The sequence below is a fragment of the Cervus canadensis genome, chromosome 12, assembly GCF_019320065.1.
Source record: "Cervus canadensis isolate Bull #8, Minnesota chromosome 12, ASM1932006v1, whole genome shotgun sequence".
NCBI classification, from domain to species: Eukaryota; Metazoa; Chordata; class Mammalia; order Artiodactyla; family Cervidae; genus Cervus; species Cervus canadensis.
This window is the reverse complement of record NC_057397.1, coordinates 77,028,166-77,042,225: the sequence shown is the minus strand read 5'-3', so window position 1 is coordinate 77,042,225 and position 14,060 is coordinate 77,028,166. Positions and strand designations below refer to the sequence as shown.

The following is a 14,060-nucleotide window of genomic DNA, read 5'->3' as shown; positions in this document are numbered from 1 at the left end:
ATGCAGTAACTCACTTGCTCTTCACCACAGCAGTTTGAGGTAAGAAGTATCATTACTCTCATTTTATAGATGAGGAAACAGAGTTATATAGCTATTGGGTAAAAAAAAAAAAGCCATGGGCGTTCCAGGTGGCTCAGTGGTAAAGAATCTGCCTGCAATGCAGGAGATGCAAGTTCCATCCCTGGGTCAGGAAGACCCCTGGAGAAGGCAACCCACTCCAGTATTCTTGCTTGGAGAATCCCTGGACAGAGGAGCCTGGTGGGCCACAGTCCAAAGTGCTGCAAAGAACTGGACACAACTGAGCAACTGAACACCCACACACAAAAAAGCCATACTGAAATCCTGAATATCTGGTCTGAGCATTTTTTTAACCACTGCCTTCTGTTCCACCTGACTGTACTATGAAAACCTCTTTATCCTCGTGATACTCATTCCCAAGAATAAGACATAAATCTTCTCTTGGGTATGCAAAGCTCCTTCTACTTAACCTCTGCTTGTTTGCACAAAGCAAGGTAAAGATGAGCACCCACTCAGAAGATCTAAATAGACATTTCTCCAAAAATGACATATGGATGGCCAAGAAGCACATAAAAAGATGCTCAACATCCCTAATTATTAGAGAAATGCAAATCAAAATGACAATTAGGTATCAACTCACACTACCGGTCAGAATGGACATCATCATAAAATCTATAAACAATAAATGCTGGAGAGGGTGCAGGGCAAAGGGAACGCTTCTGCACTGTCGATGGGAATGTAAATTTGTGCAGCAGCTACGGAGAACAGTCTGGAGTTTCCCTAACAAACTAAAATAGAACTACCATATGACCCAGCAATCCTACTCCCGAGCATACACCCGGAGAAAACCACAACTTGAAAAGATACATGGATCCCAGTGTTCACTGCAGCACTATTTACAACAGTCAGGACATGGAAGCAACCTAATGTCCACTGACAGAGGAATGGGTAAAGAAGATACGGTACATATATGTGAAGGAATATTACTCAGTCATAAAAATAACACCATTTGCAACATTATGGATGGACCTAGAGATTATCTATCATACTGAGTGAAGTAAGTCAGACAGAGAAAGACAAATATTATATGATATCATTTATATGTGGAATCTAATTTTTAAAAATGATATATATTACCTTATTTACAAACCATAAAGGCTCACAGATTTTGAAAACAAACTTACAGTTACCAAAAGGGAAATGTGGAGGGGGGGGGATAAATTAGGAACTTGAGATTAACATACACACACTACTCTATATAAAATAGATAACCAGAGTCCCTACCGTACAGCCCAGGGAGCCTCACTTAATATTCTGTAATAATCTATGTGGGAAAAGAATCTGAAAAGGAATGAATATACGCCCACGTGTAACCAAATCGCTTTGCTGTAACTGAAACTAACGCCGCCCTGTAAATCAACCACACTCCAGTAGAACTTTTTTAGAGAGATGGGCACCCATTAAAAACAGATGCTACATACATAGCAGATGATGGTTTTGTCCATGAAACAATTCTATAAAAGATACTCATGGTTAAATGGGATGCAAATCTAACCAGTAAACGTCACATTTTTAGTTTTTCAAATGTGCTACTCCATATCTAGCTCCATTATTGCTCAAAGCTCGTCAGAACTGCTTGTCATCCAGCAAGCGGTTTCCACAGTAGACAGAGGATCCCCCATGCCTCATTTTGCCGCTGTCTTAGAAAGTTCTGTCTCTATAAAGTGATTCTCACGCTTCCTATGGTGAAGGATTAGGTGGGGTTGGTGCTTTTGTTTTAATCCCAATCCCTGAAGATCAGTATTCTTATAAAATATAATAAAACAAAATTGCTAAAACATATGATCATATCCTTGAACATTCCAGCAATGTCAAATAGCTATAAATGTTTCTAAAAGCTTAATGTTAATATCAAGCTTATCTTGTAGGAGGCTGACCTACATTCTGACTATCCCGCTCTAGAATTAAACTTAAAATTCAACTTAAAATTCAGTACACAGTTTTAGATTTTTCATGTAGGATCCAGAAAAGTCTGGAATCTTGGCCAGCCTTTCACAAATAAAGACACGTGAGACCTCCCGCTGCTGACAACAAAGGTCAGGGCAAGGTCATTGCCACGGCTCCATTTCTGAGCAGAGCTGAAAGTCCATCTCTATGAAATATCTGACAGGGAGCTTTACTTTCTAAGGGTTTAAAAGCTTTTTATTGGGAATATTTGGTAGATTTGATTATGCTTAGAAAATACAGAAATATTTCACTTAACCTCAATTGTAAATTTAATTCCCCTTGTTTTATATATATTAAAGCTTGAATTTGGTTTATGATATATCTATACTATTCTTCAACTTCAGTACGTTATCTTGTCATTTCCTTGCATAAATTTAATAAGGTTTTATAGTGAAAGAAAATTTGGAAAGGTGGTAAGAGGCATTTCTCTTATCCAGACACATTTCCTTTCCCACATTTGTAATATGTTTAAGCCGTCTGTCTTTCCCTGTCAGCCTCATTATTTTCAGACATTCATTTGGCTGAACTCACCTGATGTGAACAGTCTCACAGACGCAGAGAACAGACCTGTGGTTGTCAGGGGGCGGGGGCTGAGGGAGGGGTCGAGCTGAGGCTGGAGTTAGTGGACATCAGCTGTTAGATAAGGGATGGATAAACCAGGTCCGCCTGCACAGCGCAAGGGTGAGAAACCATATGGAAAACAGCGTGCATGTCTGTGTGCACATGTGTGTGTGTGTGAGCGTGTGTGTGTGTGCACGCGCGTGTGCGTGTGTGCGCACACACGTGTGCTTGTGTGTGTGCGTGTGCACACGTGTGTGCATGTGCGCACATGTGAGCGCGTGTGTGTGTGTGCGCGCACGTGTGTGTGACTGAATCACTCTGCGGCAGAGCAAAAACTAATACAACACTGTAAATCAATTATACTTTAAAAAATAAAAAAAAAAGAAAATATTTATGATACTCATTTGGTGTGTGGGAACTATTAATAATATAGTTTGAGTGTCTGACTTACCTTTGTTTTATAATCTAAATGCACACACTTTCTGTTTCCAATAATAATATATTACATTTATATAGCAGTAATGTTTTATAAAACACAGATATAAATTCTCAACTACTCCCCAGTAGAGTCCCAGAAAATATGTCTGTAAATTAAGAGTGCACAAATTCTATTTCATTGGAATTCACCAAAGGGGCTTGATAGTTAAAAAATTCTAAAATACTTTCTTTTGCATAGCAAACATACTTCTGCACAGTAAATAATTACCATCAAATTTTATCAATATTTTTCATTTTTATTACAGATTTGTTTAACTGGGGCACATATGTGTTGAAGACTTTTGATCTTTTTTTCCTTCATCTAGGTGTCCAAGTGTTTCAAAACAAACAGTGTGAAATGAAAGAAACTAGCAAAGGGAAAATTATCTAGAGACAATCCAAAGTAAATATTATTATTATTTTACCTTGTATGGCTTACAAGTGCATGCATGAGATTAAACTGTAACTCATTCCAAATTAGTGGGAATATTTTGCAAGAAGCTTAATGTGTTTCTTGGAAAGAGTAGAAACAAAAACCAAAAAACAAAAGTCTCACTTTGGGAAATTTTTATGGGTTTCATTTTAGGAACTAGATTAAAATATGAGGACAATAACAGGAAAAAATGAAACATCCAAATGATATCTTTAGTTACCATGGTTAAGCACAATTTTAACTTTTTGGTATGTTCCAATCGTTGATCATTTGAAATCTATAATCTGAGTGAATTTATAATTCAACCTGTTTTATTCAAGTGTCCATTAACTTTCCAAAATTGCTCCCAGACCAACTCCATGGACCTTCTGGTTATTCACAGTGGACGTGGTTATTGCCCACTGTGTTATCACTGTGTATTATGGCAATTCATCCATCAGCCTGAAATTAAGTACTTTCCTGAGAGAATCTTGAGCTCAAACAATTGTTTATGTATCATAAAAATACAAATAATTTTCCATCAAAGGCTTTATAAGTGAGGAAGAGAAAGAAAGGATAATAATGTTACTCATTGTTGTAAGACAGGCTCAAAGATATAGTGTACAACACAGGGAATGTAGCCAATATTTTGTACTAACTAAATGAAAAGTAACCTATAAAAATTATATGACTTTTTAAATTTTAAAAATGAAAACACTTCATTTCTTAATTAAAAAATAGGGTACCCAGGTTTTCAACAGAGAAAAAAAAATAGAAATAAAACAAAGAAAACACACAAAAATCTAAATCCCTCAGGAAGACACTCACGATTAAGAATACATTAGAAACGACTATAAAGCTGCTCAAGCAGAGTCAATGTCAGGGAAAAATACAATTCATTGTTAATGGAGGGCATTTTATTAGGAACACTTCAAGTACGTAAAGAAGACCTTTGAGTTATGTTTTGCTGAACCTTTTAATCAGATTCCCAACATCAAAAATTATATATGTGTATATATATGTGTTTATATATTAAAAGTTTATATATCAGAAGTATACACACACTCACACACACACAGGCACAGAGACAACTGTATAATGGACTATTTATGACCCAATTTTTGTGCTCTAACAAGCTGTCAAGGCAACAGAAGCAAAGAGGTAAAGAAGGTTCAGATGCTTTATCTATTTAAAACAGGTTACAAAGATGGAGCCAGTTTCAGAGATAGAAAAGTCATCAAGTTTGGGTCAAACAGAAAGATTAGTTTCCAGAGATGAAGAAATGAGCGTAAAGCTGCATTCTCAGCGCGTTGGCCTGGTTAGTCAGGGGACGCGAGCGGCTCATCAGCTGCGTCGATACACACCGTTCCCAGCACTTCCTCCGCTGGGTCCCCTTGAGCAGTCAGGTAGGTCACCCTGAACTGCTGCACGCTGCTGTCTGAAATGTCCCATGCTACCCGCAGGCTAGAAGTGGTCTCATCATCTACCACCAGGTTTCTGATTCCGGTGCGGAAAACTGGAACAGACACAACCACGGATTTAAAGAACTTTTCATCCATCCTACTCCAAAATGAGCCACAGAGGTGATCTTTGGACATGGCAACAAGCATCAGTAAATACATCTCCATTATGCAGACCCAGGTGAAGCAAGAACTGCTCAGCTTCAGTGGTTAATGGGGGAGCTGGACACCAACTGACCGCAAATAAAAATGGGTTTAAAAGATGCTTTCAAGGTGAGTCCGTGGACCCCTCAAAACCACCAGCACTTTGTGTCCACTGGTGTAGGGGACAGGGGAGCAGCTCTTAGGCCAAGAAAGGAGAAGGGGAGCCCCGAGTGGGGCACGATGGTGAGAACTCATGTCAGCCTGAGCCGGAGAAGCAGGGCCGGGGGCCCACGTGGCCGAGCTCCGTGTTCAAGGCAGCACCGACACACACAGTCCAGTTGCCTGCTCATGTCTTTCTCTTTTTATTACCGGATTTCTTAAACGATTTTGGCCGCAGCATGTCCCCAACCAGGACTCAGACCCACAGCCCTGCCCTGGGAGACGGGGTCTTCAGTGCTGGAGCCCCAGGAGCGTTCCCGGGCCGTTCCTCCTATTAACACTCGTCACTCGAAGTACACCTCTCCCACCGCGGCGGCCTCGATCCGCGCAGGTCGCGGGGACGCTACCCTTCCTCTGGGGTCTCTCTGCCTCCATCTGCGCTCAGCCCGCGTGGACGCTACCTTCCTCCGGGATCTCTCTGCCTCCATCTGCGCTCAGCCCGCGGGGATGCTACCCTTCCTCAGGGTCTCTCCGCCTTCATCTGCACTCAACCCGCGGGGACGCTACCCTTCCTCAGGGTCTCTCCGCCTCCATCTGCGCTCAGCCCGCGTGGACGCTACCTTCCTCCGGGATCTCTCTGCCTCCATCTGCGCTCAGCCTGCGGGGATGCTACCCTTCCTCTGGGGTCTCTCCGCCTCCATCTGCGCTCAGCCCGCGTGGACGCTACCTTCCTCCCTATCTCTCAGCCCGCGTGGACTCTACCCTTCCTCAGGGTCTCTCCGCCTCCATCTGCGCTCAGCCCATGTGGACGCTACCTTCCTCCGGGATCTCTCTGCCTCCATCTGCGCTCAGCCTGCGGGGATGCTACCCTTCCTCTGGGGTCTCTCCGCCTCCATCTGCGCTCAGCCCGCGTGGACGCTACCTTCCTCCCTAATTTCTCTGCCTCCATCTGCGCTCAGCCCGCGTGGACGCTACCTTCCTCCGGGATCTCGCTGCCTCCATCTGCGCTCAGCCCGCGTGGACGCTACCTTCCTCCGGGATCTCTCTGCCTCCATCTGCGCTCAGCCCGCGGGGATGCTACCCTTCCTCAGGGTCTCTCCGCCTTCATCTGCACTCAACCCGCGGGGACGCTACCCTTCCTCAGGGTCTCTCCGCCTCCATCTGCGCTCAGCCCGCGTAGGACTCTACCCTTCCTCAGGCGTCCTTCCGCCTCCATCTCGCTCAGCTCCGCGTGGACTTACCCTTCCTCAGGTCTCTCGCTCATCTGCGCTCCAGCCGCGTGACGCTACCTTCCTCCGGGATCTCTCTGCCTTCCATCTGCGCTCAGCCCGCGTGGGACTCTACCTTCCTCAGGGTCTCTCCGCCTCCATCTGCCGCTCACGCCCGCGGGACGCTACCTTCCTCGGATCTCCTGCTCCATCTGGCGCTCAGCCCGCGTGGACTCTACCCTTCCTCAGGGTCTATCCGCCTCCATCTGCGCTCAGCCCGCGTGGACGCTTACCTTCCTCCGGGACTCTCTGCCTCCATCTGCGCTCAGCCTGCGGGGATGCTACCCTTCCTCTGGGGTCTCTCCGCCTCCATCTGCGCTCAGCCCGCGTGGACGCTACCTTCCTCCCTAATTTCTCTGCCTCCATCTGCGCTCAGCCCGCGTGGACGCTACCTTCCTCCGGGATCTCTCTGCCTCCATCTGCGCTCAGCCCGCGTGGACTCTACCCTTCCTCAGGGTCTCTCCGCCTCCATCTGCGCTCAGCCCGCGTGGACTCTACCCTTCCTCAGGGTCTCTCCGCCTCCATCTGCGCTCAGCCCGCGTGGACTCTACCCTTCCTCAGGGTCTCTCCGCCTCCATCTGCACTCTCTGATCCGCTTCCTCTCTTCTCCCACAGCGACGGCTCTCAATTGTCCCATCTCCTCTTCTCCCTCTCGTGATAACTCCCTTCCAATCTCTCCACCTCCACTGACTCCTCTCTTCACGCATTTACTGCATTCAGCCATCACTGAACTTCTCCTGTATGTTAGACGGTGTCAGGCCTTTAAGACACAAATGCTTAACTCGACAGAAATAGTGACGTGTCACAGCGCGGGCAGAGGAGGGACCTTCCTGGGCAAAACTGGGGGAGGGGAGGGGCTGTGGGTACAGAGCGCAACGTCTCCCCTTCAGGAGGAGGAGCTCTAGGCGGCAGGAGGATACGGGGAAGCCTGAAAAACACTGCTATGGTTGAAGCCAGGGAGAGACACGGGGTCTGACCAGGAAGCATTCCGGATGTTATGGGAGAGATCAGGCGCATGCAGAAGGGCTCAGTAAAAAGATGAACTGAAGAATGAATGAATCAGTGAACGGATGAATTAGTGAATGATAATGGAGGTCCACTGAAAGGTTTTAAGTCAGGAAATAAATGTCATCAGACTTGTATCTAGCTGACTCTGACAGCCAGGCGGGTGCTGTATGGTAACAGAGGGGAAGTTATTGAGAGAGGAAATAACTGATGGAAGACCCGTACACCAGCCAGGTCTCAGGCACCCTCGGAAATGCACAGACACCGCGATGTGAACAATTCCCAACAGATGGCAGCAGGAGAAGCCACTGAGCTCAAAAGCAGAGGAGACTGCTGGGGCTGCTCACGCTGACATCCTCTGAACGATTAGACGGAAAGCCAAGATGCAGACGGGAAGCAGAGAGCGCGCCGCAGGGACAAAGATGAGCAGACTCAGGACCGATCGGCACTCAGGGATCAGAGGAGGTGCGATCTCTAAGAGGACTGAAATTCGAACCTGCACGCCCCGTCCCTAACCACAATATGCATCAGAGAAAACTGGGACAGCACAGCTTCTGCTGAGAACAGACTCTGCTCACGGGGACACGGGCTTCCATTTGCTCTTACCTGATGTCACAGGCCTGGTAGGTGCTTCTTCAGTCGTAGGGGGTTCTGTCCAAAAACTGTCAACTAAAAAAGTATTCATGACTTTAAAATTCTCTAGTGATGATAACTCTGTGCATTTGTGTATAGCATTTTAGAGTTTTCAAAGAAAAGGCAGAGAAGGAAACTAAAACCCAAAGAAGTTAGTTTCTAATCACAGATACCTGCCATCATATTTAATTACATCTATAAGAGTGTGAAGTCCTCTTTGAAATGGGGCATAATCATGGTGATTAAAGGAAATTAAACAGTTCTAAGGGCCTGCCAAGCAGGACCAGCAAGGCAGACAATACGAAGTGCATCTGCTATTTCTGTATCCACACTGGGCAACCAGAGGATAGAAGAGCTATTTGCTCAGATTCCCTCTTTGAGGTCAACATGCTCAGCTAGCAGCTTCTAGAAGACTGCTCAGACCTCTGGGACTTGCCTTCCCTGAGACTGCAGACTCTATCAGGGGATGGCCTACTCCAATGACACGGGGTACAAAGACCTGGCCCTTTGAATCAACCTGGGGCCACTCAGAAGGGCCATGCCAGATCCCGAATGTCAAACAGAATTCACGGAGAGCTCAGTTTTAGCTTTTCCCTATTCCCTATCCTTTCATCCTTATTTCCTTACAGATGTATCTCCCAACTACACTCTTCAACAAACCTTCTGGATGCAATTTTCTATTTCAGAATCTGGTTCCAGGGAACCCAAGCAAAGACAATTTAATGTGTGGTTAATACCTCATATTTAAAAAATGAAGGGATGAATGAATCAGCGAGTGAATTTTGTAATAGATTTTTGGAACCAAGATCAACTTGGGATTTTCCAGAAACTCTTGGACACTTTTGCCCTACATTTATCTGATTTGCTCATTTATTCAGTTATAAATTATTTCATCCATCCATCCATTTATTCTTCCATCCATTCACCCATTCCTCCATTCAACAAATATTAATTGCACAGTTAAAATATGCCAAGAATTGTGTTAAGTGTTGGGGATATAACAGTGAACAATACAGATATGGTCCCTGCCTTCAGATGATGATAGACCAAGAGTCTAAGGTGCTCTGCACATTGACTTCATTAAAGGTGAAGATGTATGAAGAATTCTAGGGACAAAGTTTCTGTAGCCAGGAATAAGGCTGACGGGCAGGGAACCCGGAAGGGTGAAAAGGGAATCAGAATAAATGGTGGGAGCTTGTGAAATCCACCTTGGCCCGACGAAGACTTACGTGTGGTCCCGACAGCCGTCACCACCTCACTCTCACTTCCATCATCCAATAGAGCCAGCAGGGAAACTTCATACTCAGTGCCAGGCTCCAGGCCGTCAATAACATACGAGTCTTGGTCTTCCTGTAGGACAACCTGAAAAGTATTTCGTCCTTAGTAACTAGGTTTATTTGAATAACAGAAGAGAAAGTTAAGAAAAAAATAATAAAAAGCAAAGATGCTATCCTGAGTGCAAGCAAAAAATAACTAAGCATAAGGAACTCCAGGGTCACTGAGTTCAACTTTAAAGTCAAACCAGAGGCTTTTTTCCTTTCAATTCTCTCAGCAAAGGAATGATTAACATTGCAAAAGCAGCAATTTAGAAGTTTTATTAAATGTCATTTATGAAAAATCAAAGCTACTGGAAATATATAACATATATAACTAAAGCCCTAACAAAAATGCATTTTGATCTTAGAAAAATCATATGATTTGACATTTATAAAAGTCCAGGTCATGCAAAGTATAGAGTCCTTCTGGATTCTCAATGTATTGTAATACAAAAACCAACTCAAATGTCAGCAGTGGACATTCGCTTCCAAATAAAATTGTTGCTATTTAGTCGCTAAGTCATGTCCGACTCTTTGCGACCCCATGGACTGTAGCCCACCAGGCTCCTCGGTCCATGGGATTTCCCAGAAAAGAATACTGGAGGGGGTTGCCATTTCCTTCTCTGAGGGATATTCCTGACCCAGGGATCGACCCCGTGTTTCCTGCACTGCAGGCGGATTCTTTACTGCTGAGCCACCAGGGAATCCAGCTAAAACGCCCTGGAGTACTTTTTGACCTCAGACCACTCACTTCTTCGGTCCTGCCCCCGTAGACTGGGATCCACATCAGCTTGTGCTGCCCTTCATCCGCCGAGAGCGGGTGCCAGCTCACTCTGAAACTGTCTGTCGTCACCTCGTCAATTTCCAAGTACTGCTGGGCCGGAACGTCCTCTGTAAGCCAAGGAGGGAGATTCTGTTAGGGAACTGAGAAGGTAAGAGACCCGTAACTCAAGCAGCTCGCCGGGGGCCCCAGGTAGAAAAGGCTCTGGCAAATCCCGCGTTTCAGGAAAGCACACAGAAGCAGGGAAAGCAGAGCCAATCAGTCAGTGTGGGCTCGGGTTTCTGTCCCCAGTCTTCACCCACAGTGTAAGTTAGGGAGACCGGGGACACAGCAGACTTTTACAGCTCTCCAGTACTTTCCAGAACTCTTGGAGTCTCTATTTGGCTCTTTTCATTAATTATAAAAAAATAAGACTGCCATATTCATTATTTTACAAAGATACTGTTTTCCAAGTATTTTGAAGAAATTAATAAAATGATGCCTCAGAAGCCTGAGAAATGTCACTTCTAGCTTTATTGCTTCTTATGCCTGAATCACTCTTTAGTAATAAGTTAAATCCTAGCGAAGAACAATCATCCTTTTAATTTTGTACATATGGCTGCCATCAAACTGAAATATCATTTATCAGACATCCACTATTGCACTGTTTACACGCTTCTGGGATATACAACAAAGACTGTAACATCTAATTACACCCAAAGTGAGTTGTAACTCATTGATTTTTACTATTTGAAATCAGAGGTTTTAAAACTCTTTGACAGGATATCAAGAGAATTCCAACTAGAGTTAGCCTTTGGGAGATTTTGCCAAATCACTGAACTTTTTTCTGTGAACATTATTTCTCAATCCCCCTTATTTCTCATCTCTCTCCAAATTACCTTCTCACTAAATTTGTTTCCAAGTGCAATTAATAAGTCCAGAAAGCAAACAACAGAATTTTTCCACCAAGAGGCATAAAAAAATATGTTACATTTATTGAACGACTACAGGGTATATACAGAAAAGAAAAATAGTGCATTCATGCTTTATTTTTTATTTTAGTATTTTAAATATGCCATATTGTTGTATGACTATTGCCAAGCAGCATGAAAATACCTAATTGGCTATAGATTGAGGCATTAGGTTAAATGGCATGTAACTGTCATTTTTGTAGGTAGGCCAAAAACTGTTGAAGAGCTGTAATTTCAGAAGTTCAATTAATATACACATATATCAGTGGAAGAAATGTGAAAACTTTATGTCGCTAGAACAAAAGAAACTGTGAGATTAGGAAGAAAACAGTGCACACTTTTATTTAGCAAAGACGTTTGAACTTAGATGGTTCTATCACTCTTTGCTTTGAGAGAAAATAATTAACCAGTAGGCATTCTACTCAGCTAATATCACTCATTGGGTAACAATAGTATAAAATAAACAAAAATTAAAATGCAATCTCTTGGGACTTCCCTCATGGCCCAGTAGCTGAGACTCTGCGCTCCGCACACAGGGGGCCAGGATTCGATCCCCGGTCAGGGACCTAGACCCCACAGGCCGCAACTAAGGCTGCACGTGCCGCAACTGAGGATCCCTCATGCCGCAACCAAGATCTGATGCAGCCAATAAATAAATATCTAAAATGCAATCTCTTCAAAATCACCCTTGAAGAAGCTCTCAGCTTCTGGCTTCCGCACAGTTACTCCTGGAGACTTTTCGAACCATAGTAAGACTGACCTGTGGTAAAAATTCCCGTCAGAGGTTCTGACTGCCCCTCATCATAGATGGAGAAAATGGCAACAGTGTATTCGGTGACGGGTGTCAAGCCCTTCAGAGGGAACGTAGTAACAGGATCGACTTCAACCTGCAAGAGAGAGATGTCATAACCGCTCCATCAGACACATTCCAGTCTGCTGGCCGCTTGGGTGAGAGCAGAGCTATGATTACAGCAAAGGAGACGCCGAATTAGAAGCCACACAGAAAAGAAGATAAGAAAGAGGCATCTGTCGACGTGTGCGACTGAGTCAACACTGCAGGTCAACTATACTTCAATTAAAAACAGAGAGAGAGTGGATTTACATATTCACATTTCTAATCTCACATCCTTAAATAAAATCAGTTCAGTTCAGTTCAGTTCAGTTGCTCAGTCGTGTCCGACTCTTTGCGACCCCATGAATCGCAGCACGCCAGGCCTCCCTGTCCATCACCAACTCCCGGAGTTTACTCAGACTCATGTCCATTGAGTCGGTGATGCCATCCAACCATCTCATCCTCTGTCATCCCCTTCTCCTCCTGCCCTTAATCTTTCCCAGCATCAGGGTCTTTTCCAATTAGTCAGCTCTTTGCATCAGGTGGCCAAAGTATTGGACTTTCACCTTCAGCGTCAGTCCTTCCAGTGAACACCCAGGACTGATTTTCTTTAGGATGGACTGGTTGGATCTCCTGAAGTCCAAGGGACTCTCAAGAGTCTTCTCCAACACCACAGTTCAAAAGCATCAATTCTTCAGTGCTCAGCTTTCTTTGTGGTCCAACTCTGACATCCATAGATGACCACTGGAAAAACCATAGCTTTGACTGGATGGATCTTTGTTGGCAAAGTAATGTCTCTGCCTTTTAATATGCTGTCTAGTTTGGTCATAATTTTTTTTTCAAGGAAAGTGAAGTCGCTCAGTTGTGCCCGACTCTTTGTGACCCCATGGACTGTAGCTTACCACGCTCCTCTGTCCATGGGATTTTCCAGGCAAGAGTACTGGAGTGGGTTGCCATTTCCTTCTCCAGAGGATCTTCCCAACCCAGGCATTGAACCTGGGTCTCCTGCATTGTAGGCAGACGTTTTACCGTCCAAGCCACCAGGGAAGTCAAGCATCTTCAAGGAGCAAGCACCTTTTAATTCATAGCTGAGGTCACCATCTGCAGTGATTTTGGAGCCCAAAAATATAAAGTCTCTCACTGTTTCCACTGTTTCCCCATCTATTTCCCATGAAGGGATGGGACTGGATACCATGATCTTAGTTTTCTGAATGTTGAGCTTTAAGCCAACTCTTTCACTCTCCTCTTTCACTTTCATCAAGAGGTTCTTTAGTTCCTCTTCACTCTCTGCCATAAGGGTGGTGTCATATGCATATCTGAGGTTATTGATATTTCTCCCGGCAATCTTGACTCCAGCTTGTGCTTCATCCAGCCCAGCATTTCTCATGATGTACTCTGCATATAAGTTAAATAAGCAGGGTGACAATATACAGCCTTGACTTACTCCTTTTTCTATTTGGAACCAGTCTGTTGTTCCATGTCCAGTTCTAACTGCTGCTTCTTGACCTGCATACAGGTTTTTCAGGAGGCAGGTAAGGTGGTCTGGTATTCCCATCTCTTGAAGAATTTCCTACAAATTGTTGTGATCCACACAGTCAAAGGCTTTGGTGTAATCAATAAAGCAGAAGTAGATGTTTTTCTGGAATTCTCTTGCTTTTTCGATGATCCAACAGATGTTGGCAATTTGATCTCTGGTTCCTCTGTCTGTTCTAAATCCAGCTTGAACATCTGGAAGTTCACAGTTCAAGTACTGTTGAAGCCTGGCTTGGAGAATTTTGAGCATTACTTTGCTAGTGTGTGAGATGAGTACAATTGTGCAGTAGTTTGAACATTCTTTGGCATTGCCTTTCTTTGGAATTGGAATGAAAACTGACCTTTTCCAGTTAAATAAAGTGCCTATCAGTTAATTTTCAAGACATTGTTGCAACCAATATTATTTCCATTCATTACAGCTATAGTAAGTGAAGTACACACGATTTTTGCAATGCTAATATAAATTACTGTAATGATTACAGCCAGCTTTGCTAGGAGGAGCCA

At 44.2% G+C, this 14,060-nt stretch overlaps 1 protein-coding gene across 7 annotated transcripts in view; it reads right to left on the bottom strand.

The window, feature by feature from the left end:
- Positions 1 to 14,060, bottom strand: part of COL14A1 (collagen type XIV alpha 1 chain) — a 225,477-nt gene that overhangs the window by 124,672 nt on the left and 86,745 nt on the right. For all 7 annotated transcript variants that reach the window (XM_043484139.1, XM_043484143.1, XM_043484145.1 and 4 more), the window contains exons 15-19: positions 11,952 to 12,078; positions 10,212 to 10,351; positions 9,374 to 9,506; positions 8,118 to 8,180; positions 4,840 to 4,991 (exon numbers count right to left, since the gene is read on the bottom strand). In XM_043484139.1, the coding sequence (XP_043340074.1) occupies positions 4,840 to 4,991; positions 8,118 to 8,180; positions 9,374 to 9,506; positions 10,212 to 10,351; positions 11,952 to 12,078 (615 nt within the window). The remainder of the gene's footprint in view (positions 1 to 4,839; positions 4,992 to 8,117; positions 8,181 to 9,373; positions 9,507 to 10,211; positions 10,352 to 11,951; positions 12,079 to 14,060) is intronic.